This window comes from Maylandia zebra, linkage group LG17 (genome assembly GCF_041146795.1).
Source record: "Maylandia zebra isolate NMK-2024a linkage group LG17, Mzebra_GT3a, whole genome shotgun sequence".
Lineage (NCBI taxonomy): Eukaryota > Metazoa > Chordata > Actinopteri > Cichliformes > Cichlidae > Maylandia > Maylandia zebra.
In genome coordinates this window covers 6,169,898-6,195,940 of record NC_135183.1, presented here as the reverse complement: position 1 = coordinate 6,195,940, position 26,043 = coordinate 6,169,898, and the positions used below count along the sequence as shown (strand labels likewise).

The 26,043-nt window shown below is 40.6% G+C and overlaps 1 protein-coding gene across 7 annotated transcripts in view; it reads left to right on the top strand.

Annotated features, from left to right (window-relative positions):
- kank4 (KN motif and ankyrin repeat domains 4) overlaps positions 1–20,140 on the top strand; it is a 92,550-nt gene extending 72,410 nt beyond the window's left edge. For 3 of the 7 annotated variants that reach the window (XM_076876106.1, XM_014413383.4, XM_076876109.1), the window contains exons 4-13: positions 2,417–2,510; positions 5,136–5,411; positions 7,648–7,732; positions 7,826–8,045; positions 8,165–8,307; positions 8,660–8,860; positions 16,332–18,235; positions 18,695–18,838; positions 19,090–19,441; positions 19,584–20,140. In XM_076876106.1, the coding sequence (XP_076732221.1) occupies positions 2,417–2,510; positions 5,136–5,411; positions 7,648–7,732; positions 7,826–8,045; positions 8,165–8,307; positions 8,660–8,860; positions 16,332–16,472 (1,160 nt within the window). In that variant the 3' untranslated portion in view covers positions 16,473–18,235; positions 18,695–18,838; positions 19,090–19,441; positions 19,584–20,140. Of the gene's footprint in view, positions 1–2,416; positions 2,511–5,135; positions 5,412–7,647; positions 7,733–7,825; positions 8,046–8,164; positions 8,308–8,659; positions 8,861–10,317; positions 13,629–16,331; positions 18,236–18,694; positions 18,839–19,089; positions 19,442–19,583 lie in introns of those variants that run through there. The other 4 variants (XM_076876110.1, XM_076876107.1, XM_076876108.1 and 1 more) reach the window with 4 other exon arrangements.
- The last annotated feature ends 5,903 nt before the right edge of the window (positions 20,141–26,043 follow it).

Below are 26,043 nucleotides of genomic sequence, written 5' to 3'. Positions count from 1 at the left end.
TGTTTTGGGGCTGTCGCCGAGCAACACGGACTTTCAACTCCCGCCACAGATTTTCTATGGGGTTGAGGTCTGGAGACTGGCTAGGCCACTCCAGGACTTTCAAATGCTTCTTGCGGAGCCACTCCTTTGTTGCCCGGGCGGTGTGTTTTGGATCATTGTCATGTTGGAAGACCCAGCCTCGTTTCATCTTCAAAGTTCTCACTGATGGAAGGAGGTTTTGGCTCAAAATCTCACGATACATGGCCCCATTCATTCTGTCCTTAACACGGATCAGTCGTCCTGTCCCCTTGGCAGAAAAACAGCCCCATAGCATGATGTTTCCACCCCCATGCTTCACAGTAGGTATGGTGTTCTTGGGATGCAACTCAGTATTCTTCTTCCTCCAAACACGACGAGTTGAGTTTATACCAAAAAGTTCTACTTTGGTTTCATCTGACCACATGACATTCTCCCAATCCTCTGCTGTATCATCCATGTGCTCTCTGGCAAACTTCAGACGGGCCTGGACATGCACTGGCTTCAGCAGCGGAACACGTCTGGCACTGCGGGATTTGATTCCCTGCCGTTGTAGTGTGTTACTGATGGTGACCTTTGTTACTTTGGTCCCAGCTCTCTGCAGGTCATTCACCAGGTCCCCCCGTGTGGTTCTGGGATCTTTGCTCACCGTTCTCATGATCATTTTGACCCCACGGGATGAGATCTTGCGTGGAGCCCCAGATCGAGGGAGATTATCAGTGGTCTTGTATGTCTTCCATTTTCTGATGATTGCTCCCACAGTTGATTTTTTCACACCAAGCTGCTTGCCTATTGTAGATTCACTCTTCCCAGTCTGGTGCAGGTCTACAATACTTTTCCTGGTGTCCTTCGAAAGCTCTTTGGTCTTGGCCATGGCGGAGTTTGGAGTCTGACTGTTTGAGGCTGTGGACAGGTGTCTTTTATACAGATGATGAGTTCAAACAGGTGCCATTCATACAAGGAACGAGTGGGGGACAGAAAAGCTTCTTACAGAAGACGTTACAGGTCTGTGAGAGCCAGAGATTTTCCTTGTTTGAGGTGACCAAATACTTATTTTCCACCCTAATTTACGAATAAATTCTTTACAAATCCTACCATGTGAATTCATGGATTTTTTTTTCACATTCTGTCTCTCACAGTTGATGTGTACCTCTGGTGCAAATTACTGACCTCTGTCATCATTTTAAGTGGGGGAACTTGCACAATCGGTGGCTGACTAAATACTTTTTTGCCCCACTGTACTTATAACACTAGCCCAAAGAAATACAGTCGCCGTTTGCAAATTGTTGTTGTCTGTTACCTAATGAGATAAAAGTCAATAACAATGTAAATGTAAGTGTACTATGTGCAAATGTAAATATAAACAAAATACAATGATTTACAAATCTCACCAACCCATATTTTATTCATAATGGGATGTAGAAACCATATCAAATGAAACATTATTAGCTCATTTTGAATTTGATAGCAGTAACGTGTCAAAAAAGTTCAGGTAGGTGCAACAAATGGCTGGAAAAGTAAGTGGTACTAAAAAAAAGAGCTAGAGGAGCATTTTGGGACTAAAGTTTATAATAAACTTGTGTGTAACATGATTGGGTATAAAAAAAGAACATCGCAGAGAGGCAACATTTAACCAGTTTGCAAAAAAATTGCATCTATAAATTGGAGAATGATTTCAGAATAATGTTCCTCAATGCTATATTGCAAAGACATCATCTACAGTGCATAATATTATCAAAAGATTCTGCAAATTTGGAGAAATCTCTGTGCGCACGGGACAAGGCTCAAAATATTGGTTGCTTGATGCTTGTGATTGAGGTGGCAGACCTTTAAAAACAGGCATGATTCTGTCATGGAAATCAGTGCATGGGCTCAGGGACACTTCTAGAAATCTTTGTGAACACAGTTCATGAAGCCATACACAAATGTAGGTTAAAACTTAAGAAAGCTGTGAACATGAATCAGAAACGTCACCATCTTCTCTGGGCCAAAGGTCATTTAAAATGTAATGAGGAAAAGTGGAAAACTGTTCTGTAGTCAGATGATTTAAAATGTGAAATAAAGGATACCGCCTCCTCCGTACTAAAGAAGAAATGGACCTTTGGGCTCATTATCAGTACTTAGCTCAAAAACCTGCATCACTGATGTTATGGGGCTGTATTTATTCTAACCATAAGCCTGTAAAGGTGACAGATCTTAAAACACTGAGACACTGTGATGTCCTCTGACTCATATCACACTGTTTAGTTGTGAGGATGTTTCAAATAACTTGAACTTGAACACACACACAAAATATACATGCACACACCCAAATTCCACAGAAACCCTATTAATTTTTACTTTCCTCATTTTTATTTTTCATCTTCTCCTCTGCCTCTCGCTCTGTCCTCCTCTTCACTAGGTCTCAAATCCATCATGAAGAAAAATGGTGGAGCAGGCAAGCAGGGGAACAAGGGAGCCAAGAAAAACCTGAAGTTTGTGGGGGTGAATGGAGGGTAAAATCTTCTTTTTAGTCATCGTCCAATCTCTTTGTGATTTATATCTTTGTGTGGGCTGAAATGTGTTTTGTGCACTTATATTTTCATGCTTTTGTCAGTCTTCATCCTTATAGGAAAAATAATGTGTTGCCACTTCTGATTAATGTAAAAAATCCCCTTTTATCTTGATTTAGTTCATTAAAAGTATTTGTTATTAGGTTTGATGTGTTACTGTATGCAAAGGGGCTTCAAGTTTGATGGATTACCCACAAATGTATTTTTCAATGTTGTGGTTAATCCACATAACCACACATTATGTGAAAAAATTCAGAAAGAGCAAAAGATACAGGATTGTCTGAGAAATTTGATTTGATGTTATTTGATTTCTTCTTCTTTGTGTGTAGAAATCCACAGGCGACAGTTTGGATTTTCATGCACCTGTATTTCAGGCTACATGAGGTCCATTCGTAACAAACACTCTTTTCATTCAAGACAAAAAACTGTCTGTGCAGCAGTGTTAATCTTTTGTCATTTAGCCATGTATGCGTCAGCTTTGTCACTGTTTTAAACTTGGATATTAAGCTGTACTTCAGACATCTGCTTCTTGCTGTTTGTCAGGCTCACTAAAGACACGTTGTCCTGAATCTGACCTTGCTGCTGCTTCTGCTGGTGTGCTAATATGCCTGCATTAATGTGTGTTTAGATTATGTGATATGCATGCATAGTTTCTGTTGATGGCACCTAGGTGATTGTGCTAGCGTGCTTATGTCAGCATTTGCTGATGCTGGTTGAAGTGTGTGTGTGTGTTTATGAATTTAAAGTATGGGGATGGCAGTGGTTCTCAATTTTTTTTCTGGCATTGCTCACACAGTGCAATTTTCTGTTATTAAATCTAAGGAAGGAATTGTATTTTAGTGAAATAAAACTCAAGAGCAGTTCAGTAATTCAGTTAAGTGGTTTTTCTGTCTCAATTATATAACTTCACTATACTTAAATGTTTTTCAGGCTTTATTGACCTGAAAAATTCTTCATAAAGAATATCTTTACGGTGTCATCTTTAAGAAGCTTTGCAGACTTTGTTGTGCTGCTGCTCAAGTGGTTAGCTGCTAGTGGAGTGAGAGGCTTCTTGTCTAAGCTGCTGTGCTGGTATCAGTAATATTGCAAAAGGGTATTTAATGTGTTAGCAATTTTTAGCATCGATTAGCATCCGCGTATCCTGTTCTTTAAACAACTAAACTAACTTTATCTAAACTACTGGAAAAGGGAAAAAAGTACCACTGTGTTTTCAAAGTTTTGTTATTGAGAAGATAAGTATTGGTTCTGGTGATTTACCTACTAATGAGGTAGACAATCACAAAGCAGGAAAAGCAGGAAAACTACAAGATATGAGAAAACTAAGCTTCAAAGTAAAATTTGGGCACAAAGACTTGCTATAAAGTTGCATTTGTTCTTAGGTCATGCTTACAGCATGATTTCATATCCTGTTGTGGTCGTTTACAGTATTTCTCATCACTTACGTAAAAAGTTTCTGTTTTAAATTCCTGGCTATTTTAATCTCCTGCATATGACGGAAATGGCTGCCATGCATAACATTTGTTTTATTCCCGTATTCCTTCTCTTACATTCCTGGGCTTCACTGTTTTATGACCTGCTCACCTTTGCAGTGTTTTTGCAGACTGTTGTGGTGTAGTCCATTCCTTCCTCCCTTCAACACAATGATCTGTAAACATACCCACATTCAGAAGAACACGTAACAGATTTTTTATGGTATTGCAAGAATCTATTCCTTATAAACTTGGACTAATATGTTTAATAAATTAGATTATATAAAACGTTTTGACATCTAGTGTACATCTCTTTTGGTTTTGTTTCAACCTCTATAAATATTTGACCATTTCCATCTTCCGCCCACCCAATCCTGAAATATGCAGATGTTATTTATAATGAGGCAAACATGTCAGGCAACAATATTTTCTCTGACTATCTTTAGGCTTCTGCCCACAGCAGGAAGTGGTCTGCTGTTCATACTTCTTCTCTTTGTATAGTCTAACCTATCTCTGCTCTCCCTTGAGCTCCTCTGGAATCTCGAGAATGCTGTGGCCCCTGAACGTCTCTTGTGGTGTCTCAGTTTGTCTCTGTGTGTCTACAAGAAGTCTGAATCAGTGGTATTCAGTATAACCTTATCTGATCACTGGCCTTACAGAGGTGACTTGATGATGCGCCCCAGTAATCACACTTATATACATGCTACTCCAGCAGCCTCCGCAGCATATCGTTAGCCTTTTCTCAACGAACAAGGTTGTATGTTGTTCAAGGCTGCTTATGTTTGTGCTCAAACATGTCTGTGGCTTTTTATGTATGTTTAAATTATGTTTATGTTAGGATATGAGGGCAAGGCTGCACAAGGCAAACATCTTTTTCATCTCACTTGTGAAGTCTAGAGGGGAATAACCTGTTAGTATTTATCCTGTCTTGCCTGGTGCTGACTTAACATTGACTTAATATTAGTTTTACCTGCTTAGACATTTCCTTAGTGATGCTGCTAGTGCTGTACAAACTTAGCTTTAGCTTGTGAAATGATTTGAATGATTTCTGTGGAGCTGTTATAGAATCTGCCGTCATCTTTATTATGTTCTCTTTAAGATATGAGACGACATCCAGTGAAGAGTCCAGTGGAGATGAGAAGTCAAAGGTGGAGGTAGAAGAGGAAGATAGCTCAGAACCAGAAGTGGAGAAGGAGCCTGAGAAGGAGCCTGAGAAGGAGCCTGAGAAGCAGCCAGAGGAGGGAGCAGAAGCCCAGAGAAAAGATGCAGAGGTCCCAACTGAGGGAGGAGGTGCTGTGGCTAAAGAGAAGGAGACTGAAAGAGGTCTGCTGGATCCAGAAAGTAGCCAGGAGCTCCTGGAAGAGCAGGCTGGAGGGTGAGACCGACAGCAGAGCTTAAATTATAATCTTCGGTTACCGTGTTGCACTTTATGTGTTTCTCATAAATGTAACTGAGGATTGGGTCTGCTATGATACCAAATGGTTTCTCCATGAACTGCTTTTTGGTATTATTTTACAAATATAGAACAAAAATAACCACATTTGCAGAATTTGCTAGAAGCAGTGTTGGGTTGTTACTCAAAAAAGTTGTTGCACTTGTTACTTGTTACACTACTCATTACTTTTTTGCAATGACCAGAAACAAATTGGCACTTAATTACCAGTTATAGAAACCTCAGTCTACAGTTCCAAAAACCAGCAAATATACTTATGTTAAGGACACAATACATAGGATCATTCTTTTACTATTTATGAGCACAAAACCATCAACACAAAGCAAAAATGAAAACCAGCCAAAAAGGCTTTAAAGCAATCAACAGAGTAATTCTACTGTACAAACACATACAGCGAAAAACTGAGGCTTAAAGCTGCTTTTGTTACTTGTTGAAGTTCAGGCTCTGGCTGCAGGACTGGGGTCAGCATGCATTTAGCTTATATCATATAAATATCACTTTGGGTTTTTCATTACCTTTGCTGACATATCTGTGCAGAGCCAAGCTTTTGTTATCCTTGTTATGCTCCTGTTTTTGCCCTGGAGGCAGTTTGCACTTCACCATTGTACACTTAAATGCCCATATCTCCACTCCTGAAGAGCTCTAGACTGCTCCACAAGTTTTCTCCCCCTACACGCAAACTTAAATTAGCTGATTTTAGTGCAAGTTTTTCACTTTATTTCCCTCATTTTATGACTACAGCCAGCATAAATATATTGATGGATCAAGCTTAGATTTTTTCTGGTTTATGCTACTTAGTTATCACAGGCACTGTGAACGGTACAATATTACCTTTACACCCTGAAAGAAAAAACAAATTCACAACTTATCAATTAACAAAGCAGTTGCCACTAAATCAAGCTATATAGAGGTTTGTTGGCCATTATAAAAAGAGCCGTGCTATATTAAATGGTATCTTTATCTTTAAATGATTAATCTTTAAATTGACAACGCTGTATTAAACATTTATTTCGACACCGACAGCAATACGTAACCTTTTAAAAAAGCTATCAACACCTTGATCAAACTACTGAAGGCTCAGATTCAAACTGTTAAACTTCTGAATTTATATCGCTGGTAAATACTTAATTTTAAACACAAGATGGTTTTTAGTGTTAAATGTTACTAAATATTTATGTGTGTAAATTCTCTAAATAGAGACTGCATTCTCTGCTCACAGGTACAAATATTGGAACAGTCATTCGTATGCAGCCTTATCTGATATAGTTGGTATAGGACAGGCGCTGAATAATGCTTCATGCATGCACTGGAGGCATTACATTGGGACTTTGACTTACATGCATGGGAATTCAGTTAATACACACTCATGCTTTTTTAAATCTTGTGCACATTCATCGCCATAAATGTGTCTGTAATATATATACACACTAAACTGACATTTCAATTCAATTCAGTTTTATTTATATAGCGCCAAATCACAACAACAGTCACATCAAAGCGCTTTATATTGCACAGTAGATCGTACAATAATAAAATGGCAACATTTGTCGCCACAAGTACACTGTAAGCTTCACACAAGCACACACATATTCCAACTTGCAACTAAACTCCTTGATTAAGGGTGCTCAATAGTCACACAGACGTACTTTGTTCTAGGACAAAGCAAATAACTAGCAGTGTTGTCTTCCCTGTCATTGACTGATCACTTATCAGTCTCAGGTATGCAGACAGGGCTGATGGCCATGGGCCCAGGCAGTGAGGAGAAAGCAGGACTTATATTAACTCATCATTCAGCACCTGTCTGATCATTCCTGTGGGTACGTGCAGGATGTGCTTCTATATGTGTAGAGGTGTTATAGCTGGAAAGCTAGTACAGGTCACATTGTGACCCACTCAGGCTTGATGCTCAGTTTGTGTGATGGTTTGAGCGCTCTCTGGATATTAATGGGTAGTGAATCAGAGCAAACTGTAACTGTTGAGGTTTGCGTGTGCTATCAATGTGTCAGACTGTTGAGTGATGTGAGTAAGCCATGGAGGCGTGCAAGCCATTTTTTCTTGTATTTTCTTGTTATCATTTCTGACAGAACTTAGACATGAACCACAGAAGCTGGCTTGGCCATACTTAATCCCTGCTGTGTTGTATGGTTTTGGTTTTCAGGGGAAAAGTCGACAAGGGGTTTATAGATGCATGCCTTTATGTAAAGGACCGCATGGAGGAGGTTTCATCCCCAGATAAAGAAATGGTAAGGATTTCTTTGATTGGACTTAATAAAATCGAACCCCGCTTCACTATGGTAAGTTTTTGTTTTTCCATTGTTTTCTGTCTCTCTCCTCAGCGCCAGGTTTTAGTGGTGCTCTACCAGGAGTGGTTCAGAGTCTCCAGTCAAAAGGACTCGCAGGCAGATACTGTCAGATTATACCTGCGACAAGTGGGGATGACCACACCCACTCTCCTGCCATATGTTGTTAACTTGACAGACGGCAATGGGAATATGGCTCTTCACTACAGCGTGTCACACTCCAACTTCCCTGTGGTCAAACTGCTGCTGGATACCGGTGAGACGGAAAGGCACACAGAACGACAAATCCAACTAAAAAACTAAAAGATTATAACTGTGGAAACGTTTTGTTTCTCATCTCTTTTACTCACTCCATCACTTTCTGTGTACATTCAGGCCTGTGCGAAACAGACAATCTCAATAAGGCAGGCTATACTCCAGTGATGCTGGCTGCTCTGACGGCTGCTGAGAGCCCCGATGATCTTGAAGTGGCACAGCAACTGTTGAAAGTGGGAGATGTCAACGCACGCTCCAGACAGGTGTGTATACAGACAGCAGTTGCACTTAGACGCTGGATGAACTAAAAATAAAACGGATATCAAACAGTTTGGTGTGTTGTACAAATAAAATAAAATAGAAAAAGGAAGTAAATACATGTCCTCAACTGCAAGACATCCTTTAGTGGAAACCATACAGGAATCATGAAAAGGACTGCAGAAGCAAATCAAGGTCACCAGAACGAATATTTATGGATGTTTGTATAACAAGTTAATGTACTATTTAACTCGTCACTTTCTCTCTCTGTCTGCATGTAAGATATACATATCTTCCCATCATTCCTGCCCTCTCACTGTTTAATTCTAATCTCTGTTTTTCTCACTCTTTTTCTAGGCGGGCCAGACAGCACTCATGCTTGCGGTGAGCCATGGCCGCGTTGCCATGGTGAAGCTGCTCCTGAGCTGCGGCGCGGATGTAAATGCCCAGGACCGCGAGGGCTCGACGGCCCTGATGTGTGCCAGCGAGCACGGGCACATGCACATCGCTCGCCTGCTGCTGGAGACAGGTCGCTGTGATACCAGCCTCAAAGATAAGGTATAGCTTTAGGTTGTGCAGTTAAAATCAGGCCATTTAGTGGCTTGTTGTAAACTTGTAGATGTTTTACTTCTCGTTTATGAGACTTTCAGCAATTAATTTCAGCACGTAATTCTTCGCTGTTCGCATTCGACTAATGGTCACATGGCTTTTACCACCTGGTTCGCTCAAAAATGGAGACTGTGGGCTCTCAGTAAGGTTATAGGGATATGGGAACTGATGGCTGGCCCACACAAAGTAGATTGATTGTTCAGCCTGGTGCATTGATTTCTCCAGTTTGTAGATTCCCCAGTCAGAGAGTGATCACATCATGGCCGGTGCTTTACGCTGCCGAAGCACTTCTGTAATGAGAGCAGTCCTAGAAACACAGAGGCAAATGGACTGGCTGCGTTAAATGGAGAGCAAAGACACTTAGTGTCCTGTGGCAAAAAAAGGATGGATGCAGGTGTGGAGGTGAGTCTTTGTAAATGCCACAGGAAGAGTAGCAACAGTGTTGCAACAAACACCGTGCTGCATCTTACCCCAAAACAACATTAAAAGTAGGCACCGTATGTGATACAGAACATTTATGCTCATGTCTCAGGATGTGGCCTAATAGAATTAAAAGAAGGAGGAAAAAACACAAAGGTAATCTGCAAAAATATTCTTGCAGAATCCTGACATTGCAGATCTGTCAGCTGTATCATTTGACTGACGTCTTGGCATCAAGCGCATTTCTCAAACTGTAAGATGTGCTTGCAAGTGATTGCATTCTGAAGAGCATTTGTAGCAGCGGGTTGGGGAGATTGTTATCCGTAAGGACGCAAGCACCGATAAGCATTCTTATTTCTGATAATTGCTGGTAGAGCGCGACTTGAGTGCTTGCCATAAATCCGCGCACGGTACATAATTACAGCACAAGCCCGACAGCGTTTATTTATTTTACTTTGCTGCATTAAAAAAAAAACAACATTATTGTAATCTGTGCATATTAATTTTTAAAAATATGCTTGCAAGAAAATAAAGATGATCAAATAAGTAAGTAGGTGACAGTGGCAGTGATTAGATATTTGAGTGCATTTTCAAGAGATCAATCACATACTGGTCACAGTGTGTCATCCCTGTCGCTACTTTATCATATTGCCTGTGCAATAAGTAACAACACAAGATGAAAATACACAAAAAAATACTCTAAATTTTCTTACATATGTTTCATAAGCAAAATGCAAGGTTTACTTGTATTAAGCTTAACATCAATACAAAACATCCCAGGCTTAAAACCTTTATTATTTCAGAGACAATTGCTGTAGGATGTAAAAAGGGTTTATTAGTATACAGAGTCAGGGCAGGTTCAGCATGCACCATACTCCTGATATTCAGTTACTAGAGAATATGTTTAGCCCAAAACAACACTGCCACTGTGTGGTTCAAAAAAGTCACTGCAGTGTTTTGAAACGTCTGTTTTCCCCCCCACCCAGAACGGTCAGACGGCTCTGTTGGTGGCAGAAGGAGCCTCTCAACAAGACATAATTGACCTTCTGAAGGCCAACGCTGAGGTCCAAACCTCTGAGTCCACAAGCACCGCAGACCTCCTCTGAGTCAGAGTTCTCCAAACCATCCCAGCTCGCCATTCAACCGCTCAACTGCTCTGTTTCCATTAACCGTGGCCGCCAACGTGGGGAGAAAACACTGAAATAAACACACGGTGGTACCGCACACATCATAAGACGTGGCAGGAGCTTTTCTTCCACGTCTATGCCAGTAATGCTGGTGGGTGTCGATGGATATGCTGCATCAACCGCTCAGGTCCACTGCTGAGGGTCCCGACAGCCTGATGAGAAGACGTTTCCACAGTGTCATGTGTGACTGACGGGATGTTAAGTAGGACACAGGGTGAGACTATAAAGCAGGACAACACATTGGGCGGCCTAGCAAGTGGACAGAGAGAGCCTCTGAACTGCTGCTTCCTATCATCAGCTAACTCTTAAAGCAAAATACTAAGCACATGACCTACCTTTGCAAATATAGAATATGAAATAATACATTATTTCTATTTTTTTTCCCTTTCATGACATTGAAATCAGTCTTTACGTATTTGGACATAAGCCATTATTGAGGACATACTTTATGTAGAATAGATTATAATCACAAAAACTGTATTTTCTACTGCACTTTTTTTTTAAATTGTTGATGTGTTTCGTAAATAGTCCTCTATAATATTGGTGTCCAGATGAAATTATATATCTCCGAAAAGCATTCATTAGGAATTTAAATAACAGAATATAACTTATAACAGAATATATTTGACATTCAGTGTATCGTTTTTGCCGTACTACCCATCGCTTTTCACATGTGGGACATGGGTGCTCATCAGCTGTGTGTTAATGAGAAACAAATCCTTTCTGTGGGACATTAAACTATTTTTTATAACCACAACATGACCAGGCTGAAGAAAGACAACGCTCTTCTGTTATGAAGATTGTACTGCATGCCAATACGTTTACTCCCCCTACTGGCTGTCTTATAGTACTAAACAGCAGTATGTTGTAGTACTGTCTGTTCTCATAGCGACTCTCTCTTTCTCTGCATCTCCCGCCTTCAGTTCAAATATATTGTATGCCTTGTTCGCCTACTCGTTTTAAAATCAAACCATGTATGCAACTGCTACAAAATGCACAATGAATGTCAGGCTGGCTGTGACACATTCCAGGAAATTAATGTAGCAAGTTTAAATACACTGGCATGGGCTTTACGACTAACAGACACAGACTGTCAGTGGATGTGGCAGACATTGGAATGAGTCTGGTTATATATATTACGCGTGGCGAGACACATCGTCTCGTCCTTGCTTTCGTGAGGTCTCATTTCATAAACGGTAAGACAACATGGTAAATCTGACCCGAGGTTTGGGTTGAAGGTAGGGCTGGGACTTGGGTTTGCGTTTTAAGAAGCAATAGCAATTGAATACTACCTTACTGTCAGTCATAAAGTAGGTCGAGTGAGTGACCTTGGTCGAGCCTTAATCAGAAAACACAAGACATAAGATGTTTTCCACAGTGTTGATGTTTTTGTACCGCAAACCTACGTTCGTATTCCCGAGCTAATATGAAGCAGGAGTAGCGGTCTTTAAAATAAAGTTTACAGTTTCCCACTCAGTGACCGCTGCTGATGTCAAACAGTCCCGTATGTTTACAGTTAAATGAAATGCTGAAATGATACAACAGAATGGCATAAAATGATCTGTAATATAACATTATTATTATTATTAATTTTAGATAATTCATGTAGTTCATGGACTGCAAAGGAAATAGGGGGAGTAAGCCTAAATTAGAAAAGAAAATTGATAGGCAAATCGATCAAGTTCATTGTAAGCCTCTCTTTTCACCTGATTATGATCATATTTATGACTACTCTGATCTTTGTTCTCTTTTTTAAAGAGTTGGAGGTGGGATTTAAAGGGGAATACCACTTACTACTTTAACAACTGCCATATATGTGACCTATGACCATGATCCAGTCTGAATTTACAAAAGAAAAAAAGCTACACTCCAAACAGCTAACAAAAGGAAACGCTGAACATTTTTCTAGCATACAGACAAATCAAACCTATCAGCTGTTATTATCATTTATTAATAAAACTGGATTAGCAGTTGAATATTTGTGGCCATAGTGATACATCATGTCATTGGAATACATTACCATTTTGTCTTAATTGGTATTAATTTGGGGGGTTTTTTGCAGTGGGGTTTGTCATTCTAGTTAATGTTTTCGGACACAAATATAAAAATATGTAGACTGACCATGACGCAGGACTCATTTTAAATGAAGTATATTATATAGATCTATATACTTTGACTTATATAGTACATTTACACAAGAAAATACTTTTTTTCACACTGACTTAGTAATCAGATAAGTATTTGTGGGGGCTCACAAAGTAGCACAGGTTCTCTCCACAACGACGCTGCATTCACACAACATCAGTAAATCTCAATGTTAACTCTGTGCAGCGCATCTGATCATCACTGACTGTCTGTGTATGAAGGAACAAAAATAAGAGTCTGTACAGCCGTAGCTTCCTGCATTGCAGACAGCCAAAGGATGATCGGGAGGGCGCTGCGAGAATTATCTGGTCTTCCGTGCCTGCGTATAAGTCTCTATGAAAATCTATATGTTTAATCCCCTGTGACCCAGATATTATAAGGTTTCACATGAGCACCAAAGAATTGAAACCAAATCTGTTTCACACGGGACTAAATATGTATGTTATCTGTTCCTGTAAATCCAGCCAAATATATGTATATGTACATACAGTATTGTGAAAAGTATATAACAAGTATTGTCTGACAGTTTGCTCTAAGATTACAGTATTTATTCCAAATGCTATATTTTTTATCGTATAATATACCTATGTATGCATGGACAAATATTCAAGTGATACAGCTCAATGGGAATTTTGAATGACTGAAAACTGTACTGAGTATACCCTGATGATGTGATCATTTAACTTATCTTTCATCGGTTGGGTGGTTATAGTACATAGTGTGATTTGACGAGGTTGTGGACTGTCATGTGTCCTTTAATGCTACTCTTGACATTTCAGATCTGACACTGACTTAAGCTATGAGAGCAACGTCTCCCTTGTTTGAATATCAAAGTGGAAATCCGAGCCGACGTACATGACAGAGTCAAATGTAAAAAGTTGTACCTCTCTGTAAGATTCCTTGTACAACAGGCTTGTATGTTACAAACCAGAGAATTAATTCTAAATAAATAAATGATAAACTCATGTTGTCGCATATGATTTTTTCTTTTTTAAATCAACCACAAAGCTGTGACAGACATGATTAATTACACATTCGGGCCATTCAGGCAAAAGTATACAAAAACAGTTTCTGTCGGAAGATGTGAAAAAGTAAGTACATCCCAATGAAAACAGTTTTTGTCTCATGTATTTTAACCAAACCAGTGAGAAGTGCTGAAAACTGCAGTGGCTTGAGTCTGGCTCCAAAATTAAGTATACCTTATGGATAAAATGATAAAATGCCCAACTTCAGGTGCTGGAATGGCTCAGTGGGTTGAGCAGGCTCAACTTTCTAATCTTGTTTAGTCTTTACCTCACAATATAAACCCTGAGGTCACTGTTTTTGTGAATTAGTTCCATATAAATAACATAAAATACATTTATAACTCTGGAAACATCCCACTGATAAAATGTGATATAAACATATCACATAAAATGTTACAGTCATGCAGCCCCGTGTGCACCCTGTGATACATGAGCTTGCAGAATTACTTTTAGCAGCAATAACTTGAAGCAGTTGTTTTCTGTATGGCTTTAACAGTCTCTCACATCACTGTTGAGGAACCATTCTTCTTTTGCACTCTTGCTTCAGTTCATTGAAGTTTGAGGGTATTCATTCATGCTCAGCTCTCTTTAAGTTTCCACCACAGCCTTTCAATCGAGTTGAGATTTGAACTTTGACTGAGCCATTGCAGCACTTTGATTCTTTTTATGCCGCTGTGTTTGGGTCCTGTTGCATGACCCAGTTTGTGCCAAGCTTCAGCTGTCAGACAGATGGCCTCACATTTGATTCCAGAATACTTTGGTTTACAGGAGTTTATGGTCAACTTAATGACTGCAAAGTACCCACATCCTGGTTCTGACAAACAAGCTCAAATCATCACCATTCCACCACCATGCTTGAAAGTTGATATGAGGTGTGCTGTAATTTTCACCAAACAAATCTCCACTTCGGTCCGGTCTTTCCAAAGGACATTGTTCAAGAAGTCTTGCAATATATTCAGATATTTATTTTCCATAACAAAGCTGTCTTGTTATGTTATTTTTAGAAAGAACACACTTTCTCTTGTCAACCCTTCCAAACAAGCTATATTTGTTCAGCCTTTCTCTGATTATACTCTCATGAACTCTAATGTGCCTGTAGAGTCTGAGATGTAACTCTTGGGAGTTTTGCAATTTTATCTGAGCATTCAATGGTCTGAGCTTGGAGTGAATTTGCTGGGACATCCACTCCTGGAAAGATTATGGCATTCTGTTAAGGCACACCTGAATGCTTCAAGCCAGCTAACTGATCAAAACTTATATAGCTTCAGTGCATCTGTAATAAATATGTGCAAGTTTCAGTGCTTCGTTTAAACTGTATGATACTTATACTGACCCAGGGTCAGTGTAAAATACAATCCTAGCTGTGTGAACAAAGCCTGGCTTCTTTAATCCTGCATGACAAACCTCAGGATGCAGGCTATTATTACTCTTTCCTGCTGGCACACCTGTCACACCTGAGAGTCAGCTAGAAACTTACAGTGACGTGGACATCATGCAAAGACTGCCAGACTCTGTAATACTGCAAATGATCAGTGACTCAGGTTAACACTAAACTTTAAACGGTACCTCTGTGTCTCTGTGTGCTGAACATTTAGGATTGAGTCAGGCTGCATGAGCTGAAGCTCTTATTTGTATATATCAGTATTTTTTTATTCAGGTGTGGGGAAAATACGTAACACTGCAGTGAAGCGATGTACCAGATTAATCCCTGGCCAAAGGTATCGTACTTAAATCAGACTACTGATCCAGCCACATCAGCCTTTTGTGAGGTCTGTTTAAAGTAGACTTAAAGTGAACTGCAGGTTCCTGAGAGGTGGACTGTGAGCACAGAAACACATCTACACACAGCTGCAGCAAACTTACATTAATTTTAAATAGATTTGTTACTCTGGTGTCTGTCTCTGTGTTAGTCCTCTGACAGACTGGTGACCTGTCCAGGTGTGCTCTACCTATGACTACTGGGACAGGCTCTAGCCTCTGTAATAGAAATTTTCTGTTATTCTCATTTAAAGTATTTAAGTGCTTATGCATATGCTTAGTTGTGACACTGTTACTGTTCAGTGAAAGTTTCTAAAACTAGATTAACTTACTTCAGCGTCAGCAGTTTGAGAGAACAACTCCCTTTACAGGTGCTGATAAGGCCACAAAACAGCATAACCATTGATCCGTTGAAGTGTGGTAGGATCCGTTTGTAACTTCCTCCCTCTTCCTTGGAATGCATAAAGGAGCAGGAGCACCACTTCTGTGGCAGCGCTGACATGACTGAACTGTGATGTTTGATGTGTGTTGGCGCAGTAATAAATAGCTTGAGCACAGCTCTTTCTGTGTTGCAGACTTTATTTAAAAAATTCCACGACACCTCCCCCCCCCCCTCCCACTGTGAACCTGAATTGAATATTCAGAAGACATTTGTTTAAATAGTTCTACAAATCGGAGCTGTTGGTGTGTCCTTGGATTGTGTGGTAATAATATTAGAGCCTGCAATCTTTCTTACTGAATCTCTACTATGAGTCATGTTACCTGAGATTAATTCTATGTTTACCTGTCAGCCTGGACGAATGTGCTGTGTGAAGGAAATTAAATTAAATCAGATCTGAACTGCTGCTACTTTTTGTTATTTTAATTCTCTTCTCTGTTTTCCAGAACAGTTCTCCACAGTCGCTGTCCACATGGGTCAGTGGGACCAAGAAGCACTCTGCTAATGTGTGGACTCTGACCAGCAACATCCAGCAGGACCCAGACAGCGTTTTCTATCTCCCAGCTGGAGTTTTTGTTTGTCTGTGACTGGAGAGTCAGATTTTTGTTGAGCTTCACACTTGCAGACCTAAGTCAGTTTGCAGAGATCCCTCCCACCCTGGCTTTTATGTCCTAGATTAGGGCTGCTCGATTATGGCAAAAATGATAATCACGATTATTTTCACTGAAATTGAGATCACGATTATTTGACGATATTTATTTAACCCTTTAAGACCTACCATAGAACCAAGTCCACCAGAGCTTATATTATTTTTTTACATGCTGTAGTGCCATTTGTGGGAGCATTTCAAGTTGCTATACATCAATACAACTGTTATAGCCCATATTTTAATAATATGTATGCATTAAGTCCATAGTAACTACATAAATTGCAAAAAAGTGCAATAAACTACAAAAAAAATTGAAAATCGCTTTTGTTTTGTTTACATATATTTCTACTTGGAGAAATTTAAGAGGCTTATCCCTCAAAACTTTAAATACAATAAAGTTGCAAAAAATAGTTTACAACAACAGGAAATTTATTTTGAGTGTCTTCATAGTTTTATTTTGGAGATACAGCAATTTTTATATACTGCAGGAAAAACAAAAAACAATCCTATGATGCAAATTTGCAAAGAAAACAGCATGTGCATCATTTTACTGTGGGAAGTGTTACGAACAGCTGATAGGAACGGCAAAGCGTGTTTCTGGAATATTATGTTTTTGTTCCTGCAAGCGCTTTTTATGCAATTTTTGCAAAGCTTTATGTGGAACGAAACCGTGACCGAGGACAAGCTGATGGCATCAGATGTAAGTACAACTCCTCCGGTTTCATATGCAAAACAAATTATTGCGCTAGCTTACACGGTTCAGGTTCTACAGGGATTTAAAAATAGTTACGCAAAACGGAGCGTGCTGCTCTGACCGGCTTTAAAGGGTTAACAATGACTTTTAAAAAATAATATAAAATGGTGTGCAACACCACTGAAGTTTTTTTTTAAACTCTCTTTTCAACCAACGGCAGTCACTCTCCAAATAACTTCTGCTTAGCTTTCCGAGCTTCCCTCGGGTCCTCTTAATCAGCGGTCTCCAACCTTTTTTGCGCCACGGACGGTTTATGCCCGACAATATTTTCACGGACCGGCCTTTAAGGTGTCGCGGATAAATGAGGGAGGGGCTAATAATCGGCTCAGTCATTTTTAATGATCGTTGAAAGCCCAGATCGTAATCGTGATTAAAATTCGATTAATTGAGCAGCCCTATCCTAGATTTCTTCTCTGAAACAGTAATATTTAAGTGACTGCTGCTTGTACCACAGGTTAATACACGCTACTGATCCCTGATAGGAGAATCATCAATTTTGGCAACAAAGAAGCCTGGTGGATGTTTGTTTACAGTCTGATGATGGGACATCATGCTCTGCATCGTCAAAGTTTGCCTCCTCATTATTATTCATACCCAGTAATGTGAAGTATGCTTATATCTACTATAACTGAACCAACCTGGTGCTCTTCATTTATGGAGGCTGCTGAGTCTGAATGTTGGATGTTGTGTATCTCGTGTTCTCTGGGTTTTGTTGTCCTCAGTCTTTTCGCAGGATCAGAAAACAAAACCAGGAGGCGCGTAAATGTTTCTTCTCCATGATGTTTCTTCAAATGTTTCTTCTGGATGATGATAAGACTATGACACAGGATGCCACCTTTGGTCTTATGGTGAAGCAAAGCTCAGGAAGAAGTGGGATTAAATGGTACCCACATGTGTGCTGCTGAGAAGGATGTACAGGGGCACCTGCAGCCAAATCCAAGCCTCAGGTTAGTTGTAGTTGCAGAACGCTATAGGACTGAGACAGCTGAGGCATCAAATGTTTGATTAAACGGATGAAAAAGAGAAGTTTCTTCCCTATAATTATCACTTAAAATCTGTAGCAACTTCAAGTCTGTCAGCATGCTGAGCATGCTCAGAATGTGACAATATATTTTTGTTCAATATTTAATTTCTTTTAGTTGCAATTGTTAAATGAAAAAAATATATATACCCTTATAATTTAGCAAATTAATTTATCAAAAAAATATACATATATCTGTATTAGTTTTAATAAATTAATTTGACACCTGTATTGAAAATACCATATTGTATTCATACAGAATCAGTTTGGTATCATTGGTTGTCTGTTCACTGATTGTTGAAACTAAGAGCTACTTTGATCTGTTTAGATCTAAAGTATCCTAAGTTGAGCTCTGATGTTTCTTCACCCCTGTGTGTGATATGAGATTCCTACATGCTGGCAGAGCGGCAGTTTGTGCTCACAGATGGTGACGGTGTGGAGAGACGGTGGTGTTTCCTCAGAAGAACCAGCAGAGTCACTCGCTGACTGATGCTCATCTGCACTGCACAGAGGAAATCAACTGACCGAGGTTTGTCCAGTGACGTGTTATGAATGTATATTTGTTTTATGCTTACAGATGTGTTTTTCTTGACAGAGGCTCTGCAGAGGTTAGACAAAGCGGAGAAAACATGTGCTTTACATTTTACTGTGATTTATTGAGATATTTGTTGCCTGATGTTCAGCAGGAATGGAGAAATAGAATCAAAGGGAGATGTTTTTGATGTTTTTGTAATGATGTAAGTAAATCTTCAATATTATTTATTTGCTTGGTTATATTAGGAGTGTTTCTGAGTGAGGGGGAGAGGAGTCATCATCCAGGTAAAGTGACGTAGATCAGTGGATACACTTGTCTCCCCTTTAAAGGAGACACTCTTAGAGAGAGACGATTAGAGTCATCCTTAAATGTTAGTGCTTTCAAATACACAAACATTTTTAAAGGACAAAAATGAACATCCAACTTTGACTGTAACACAAAATAAATCTTTGCATGTGTGTTTTCAAACTCTCAGATGGGCAGCATATCAGTCTTGGACTGTGTAACCTGCCGGAGCAGCACTGAATGACCACCGCACATGAGCATGTTCCTGCAACATTCAGCATCTGATCCTTCATCTGTGTGCTTCTGCTTTTGGTAAGTAGAGTTACCCAACTCCAGTAACTCTAAACACATGCCATCCATTTCTGACGGCCTGGTTACTTCCTGTCAGTTACTTTAGAAACCATGTGGTCACCTGACCTAACACTGTTTCTTCTTCTTCCCCTTAATGTTCAAGTGTCACATGTCAAACAGCTGGAGAGGAAACTACACCAGCGTACTGGGATGTTTCAGCAACACGTGCCAGATGCTGTTCCTTCATGGTGACATCACCAGAGACAGCCCCACCCACCTCAGGACCTCGCCATTGATCATGATGATTATAATGATGACAGCGAGCGGAACTAAGACTGTAAAAATCCACGACCAGAATTTTTCTTTCTAATTATTAATGAATACTGAGAGCCTCTTTCTGTGTTTTGTATGTTTTGGGGTTGTTTTTTTTACCTCATTTGTTACTAACAAAGTTCACAAACTCACACAGTTTACATTCTGTATGTTTCCATCTTTACCAGCCACACTCTAATTGCATTTAAGAAAATAATCCTTAGAAATCGTCCTTTTTCTCTTTTGTAATTGATGATAATTCAGTGAATATACTGCGCTGCTTCCTTCTATTGCGTCACACATTGCTTTATGTTTTTCAGTGTCCAGTTATTTTTTACTGCTGTTTGAATTCTCTGTATGTTTGACCCTGTAGACTGTTTGATGGACTGCTTGTCTGCCTGTTTGTAACCGCCGCCTGTTTTTTAATAAAGATTTGGATTTCTGACTTCAACACAGCCTCTGCGTGTCCTCCCTTTGTGTCCTCTTCCTCTGTGAACGTGTTGCATGTGTCACAGATTCATTTTATCAACAGCTTTCCCACAGTGAGTTGCATCAGCATTCATTCACAGCACATTTCAGAAGGATTCAGATTAATACAGTGATCTTACAGTCAGAATGATCCTGACAGTGCCACTGTAAACTCTTTCATCAGGTAAACTTTAAAGTTCAGTATTTCAAAGCAGGAGTTATGAAGACTTATACTGGCATTAGAACTAATAATATGTACTTACAAAGTCAAAGTTTTTTAATTATGCTAGAATATTGGAAGACAATCAACTTTGTGTTTTCCGCATATTAATTATTCTGAAATAGAGACGTGACCCTAACTGTACAGAAGCACTAAACAACTGACAATCTAAAAGACATCATTGGCCCGAGCTGTCATGCACAGTGAGTCTGATCCTTTGCTGTGAGAGTCTGACAAGCATGTTTCTGGTCAGTTTGGAAGAAATAATATCACAATGTTGATCTTTTTTTCAATATTCCTTCTCTTTTACAACATAAACTGTGATCAAAGGTACTTATGTTCACAGCATGTAATAATACTGACAGTCCAGGGCATTGTGGTCTGTTGAGCTAGGGTTAGGGTTAGCAATTCAGACATATGTAATCAATATTAAACGTCTCTGACGTGGGCCACTGTCCACAGTGTTGGGAAATCCATACCAGGCTGGAATGAGTCAAGGTAGGTGAGCATCCACGAGAAGACACAGCAGATGCATCCTACTAATACTGACAGGACCAGGAGACTCCAGAAACTGAGCATCTTCTCTTCAGTGCCATCCTCGCCTGTCACCCTCTCTGCCCGCAGCTGAGTATGGAGTAGATAAGGGCGCAGAGAAACCCTTATTACTAATTTGTATTATAATTCAATTTTCATGAAATATTCATATTCAGTATTGGTCCTTTTATATTAATAACCACGTATCCACCCAGGCTCATGGTGGGGCAGGGCTCTGTCCTGGGATACAGTGGCGTGTCCAGCGGGGTGGCCTGGGGGGGCACAGGCCACCCCCCCAACCAGACTGGCCACCCCAGGTGCCACCCCAAAGGCAAAACAATAAAATTCAATCAAATATCAAATGTCCGATTATGTTTTCACGGTGAAGCTCAGATATCCGAGTGTAAGTGAATGCAGCATCGGCTTCTGCGCTATGCGCTTCACGTTAGCAAAGGTAGGAGAGCCAAGCACAAAAGACGGCACTGCAGGAAACAATTTTTCGGTGAAAGAAAATGAGGACAGAATCAGTGGCGTGTCTAGAAAATTTTTGTTGGGGAGGCCAGGTAGGGGCACAGATTTGGAGAAGGGTGGCAGATGTAATTGGCAGATAAAGTTTAAAAAAATTCTACCAACCGTTAACCATAATTCAATAATCCTGTAAACCTAATAACCGAATGCGCTTTTAACTCTTATTAGAATGAGATTTTAACCACTACGGTGCAAAGTTTTTAGATACTGCGTTGATAAAGTACAAGAGATACAATCAGTGCTTTGTCAGTGTTTACTCAGCATTCAAGGACAGCAATATTTGCATAGTATTTTTACTGACATATAGTGCACATATGTTTTGGGCAAAAACATTTTTGAATAAATACGAACATTTGTAACAAACAATTGACAAATTAGCCAATGCCAATGTAAAACTTTATCTGCCTGTTAAAAAAAGAAGATAATCTTCTCACAAACTGGTGTTTGATTTTGAAACAGGAAAAAAGTGGGGAAACAACTGAAAAGACTAACATTTGAATAAAACCTGAAAGCAAGTAAATATTTTCTATGCTGCCTTATGGTAAACTTTGGTAATATTGATGTATAAAGAGCAACACTGGCTGATGATGAAATACAGTCAGCTGGCATGGTGACACTGCCAGTATTAACCTGCAGGGCTGGACTGGGACAGAAAATCGGGCATTTTGACTACAGACCGGCCCCCCAGGTATTAAAGCCATAAAGACTTTGAATGAAAACAAATGCTGTTGTTGTGACAGTCCCATATGGAAAAGAAATAGTAAAAACTTACATGATTTACTCATGAAAGTGGCCACTTTCTCATTACTTTCATATATTGTTTTAGTATCCAAAACATACAAGATTCATTATATAATCTTTCAAGGGATCTTATATCTGTTTTTACTCTTGTATGCTTTTCATACAAGTTTCACACAAGACAGATACAAACTTTATAAGATTTATTTATATCTTTTCCATATGCACACTGTCTTGTTGGTATATGTATGATTTCTATACATTTTACGTCAGATAAAAACTTTGGTTGTAAGATTTAGATAATTATTTAATAAAAGCTAGACATTTTAAATGAGAATAAGAAAGAAAAGTATTTCTTTGTGCCCACCTTTCCCTGTTAATGCCCTACCTGGCCCCCTGGCAAAACTTTCCTAGATCCGCCCCTGCACAGTTACCAGCTGTCAGCTACCTAAAAAAGGATCCTGGGGTTATTTGTCTCTCAGAAACAGTTCATAACTTCAACTTATTCATGTCACCTAAAAGGTAAACCTGTTTCTCCATCACCTGTTCAGCTCTGATGATTCAGTAAGGACATCTCCTGGTTTCATCTTCATGTTTCCCTCTCACCACATATCCAAACCGACATCATGACCAGCAGCTTTACAGCTGTTGCTCCAGCCAACATCAGCTGATACTAGAAATTAATATTAAATAAATTCTAACAACAGCTGATCAAGCTTAAACGTGCTGCTGTTGTTTAACGTGAACTCCGCTGGTTTCCTCTTTCTGGCACAAAGTGGGCGATAAACAAGAGAGAAAAGCCGATCAGCTGATCATTGATCAGTTTCATGATTGAAGTAGCAACAGGAGAGGCAGGGGGAGAGAATGAGAGAAGAGGCAGCTGTGCAGCGTAAAGACAGAATAAATCCAGCTTTGTGTCTTTTTCCATTCTAGCTAAAGGAAGCTTTAAAGCTTTAAGGAGTCGTTGGCAAGTCTACTAACTAAGATAAGATAAGATAAGATAAGATAAGATAACCTTTATTAGTCCCACACGTGGGAAATTTGTTTTGTCACAGCAGGAAGTGGACAGTGCAAAAGTTATGAGGCAAAAATTAGAATACAATAAGAATAAATACAGTACACAACTGTACAGAATAGAATAAAATAAAATACTATATACAGTAGAATAAAATAAAATAAATATACAATAAGATAAAAATAGAATACAAATACAAATACTATATACAACTGAGTAAAAATACAACGATGACAGAAAGGATTATTGCACTTAGTATTATTGCATATGTATGGATGTGTGTGCTTGATCAGTTAAAGTCTTTATTATGGAGTCTGACAGCAGTGGGGAGGAAAGACCTGCGAAATCTCTCCGTCCCACACCGTGGGTGCCGCAGTCTCCCACTGAAGGAGCTGCTCAGTGCTGTCACAGTCTGCTGCATGGGGTGGGAGATGTTGTCCATCTCCTGTCACTCACCACCTCCACTGGGTCCAGAGGGCATCCTAGAACAGAGCTGGCCCTTCGGATCACCCTGTTCAGTCTCTTCCTGTCCCCAGCAGAGATGCTGCCGCCCCAGCAGACCACGCCATAAAAGATAGCAGAAGCCACAACAGAGTCATAGAATTTCTTCAGGAGTGGGCCCTCCACTCCAAACGACCTGAGTCTCCGCAGCAGGTACAGCCTGCTCTGCCCTTTCCTGTAGAGGGCGTCTGAGTTATGAGTCCAGTCCAGTCTATTGTTCAGATGAACACCAAGGTACCTGTAGCTGTCCACAGCCTCAATGTCCATACCTTGGATGTTCAGTGGTTGCAGTGGAGAATGCTTGTGCCTGCGGAAGTCTACCACCAGTTCCTTGGTTTTACTGGCGTTGATCTGGAGGTAGTTCAGCTGGCACCAGTCCACAAAGTCTTGGGTCAGACCTCTGTACTCCTTGTCGTCCCCATCAGTGATGAGGCCGACTATTGCAGAGTCATCAGAGAACTTCTGCAGGAAGCACTGGGTGGAATTGTGGGAGAAGTCTGCAGTGTAGATGGTGAAGAGGAACGGAGCCAGAACCGTTCCCTGTGGGGCCCCCGTACTGCAGACGACCCTGTCCGACACACAGCCCTGAGTCCTCACATACTGTGGTCGGTCGGTGAGGTAGTCCAGGATCCAGGTAGTGAGGTGATGGTCCACTCCAGAGTTCACCAGCTTGTCCTTTAGAACCGAGGGAAGAATGGTGTTGAAGGCACTGGAGAAATCAAAGAACATGATTCTCACAGTGCTTCCAGCGGTCTCCAGGTGAGCGAGGGAACGATGTAGGAGGTGAATGACGGCATCATCCGCTCCAATGCCAGGCTGGTAGGCAAACTGAAGTGGGTCCAGTGATGAGCTTATTAGGCGCCGAAGCTGAGCCAGGACCAACCGCTCCAGGGTCTTCATCAGGTGGGATGTCAGAGCCACCGGCCTGTAGCTGTTGAGGTCCTTGGGGCGTGAAGTCTTTGGCACTGGTACAACACAGGAGGTTTTCCAGAGCTGTGGGACTCTTCCCAACCTCAGGCTCAGGTTGAAGAGGTGCTCCATCACCCCACACAGTTGGTCCGCGCAGGACCTGACGACCCTCGAGCTGATGCCATCTGGACCCGCTGCCTTCTTGCCATTAATCCTCCTCAGTTCCCTCCTAACCTGGGTGGTTGAGAGAGACAGGCTGGAGCCTTGTGTTGAGTGTGTATTGGATGCTGTTGTTGGGGGTGGGGGGGGAGTGAGCAGGGTGAATAGAGGAGGTGTGAAGTGTCTGAGGTGGAACAGCAGCAGTGGGGGTGGGTGAGTCTGCAGCCGATGTTGCAGACTGCCTCATGGCTGAGTCAAATCTGTTGAAGAAATGATTCAGTTCAATCTTATGAATAAAAAAAAGTTCACTATCAGTAACATCATAGCACCCACCCAGCTGTATAAAAACTCTGTCAAGCTGGCTAGAACGCAGTATGAGTTATTGCAACTGACAGTAAAAAGTCAGCATAACGAAAATAAACTCCACCTAAACTTGGTTTATATCCGACCCAGATAGACTGCAGGTCATAACTTCTTACCTGAAGTTCAGTTCACCTGACACTCGGCGGCTGCCTCGAGGCTCTCCTCCTGCCTCCCCTTCCCTCATCCACCTGTTGCCTCTGTGGAAGCCCCGCCATAGTGCCATAGCCACCACCAAACAACTGAGTTATTTTTACACATCGACCTGCATCTGGCCAATCCACCACCTCTCATTGTTCATGCCATTACAAAAAATAAAAAATAAAAATAAGTCACTGGGCATATGCTCAGGGTATACTTACTCAGAGTTTGCACTAAACCGGCTTCCTGAAATAGGGCCCTGGGCCGGCTTCCTGAAATAGGGCCCTGGGCCCTGTTTCAGGAAGCCGGTTTAGTGCAAACTCTGAGTAAGTATACCCTGAGTTAACGAAAACTCTGGGTTTTCGGTTTCACAAAGCGAGTTTAGATTAATTCTGAGTGAGTTACTATGACGACACACTCCGTGAAGCTAACCTGCCCCCTAGCAGGTTTACTTCAACTAACCCTGACCTTCTCCGCCTCTTTGTCAGAAACCTGACTGTAGGAAGTGTCAGACATGGCGTGTTCCTTCAGGTCAGTAGAAGTGTCAGTAGATGTTGAAGCCCAAATTCTCCACAGAGCTCTCCGCCGGGAGAGAGTGATTAGAGCGCGTTTGGACATTTTATCATTTCCTGATGATTTTCTGTGTGAACGTTACCGTTTTTCAGCACAATCTATAATTGATTTGAATAACATCCTCAGGCCTAATATTGCTCATGTGACACATCGCGGACATTCTCT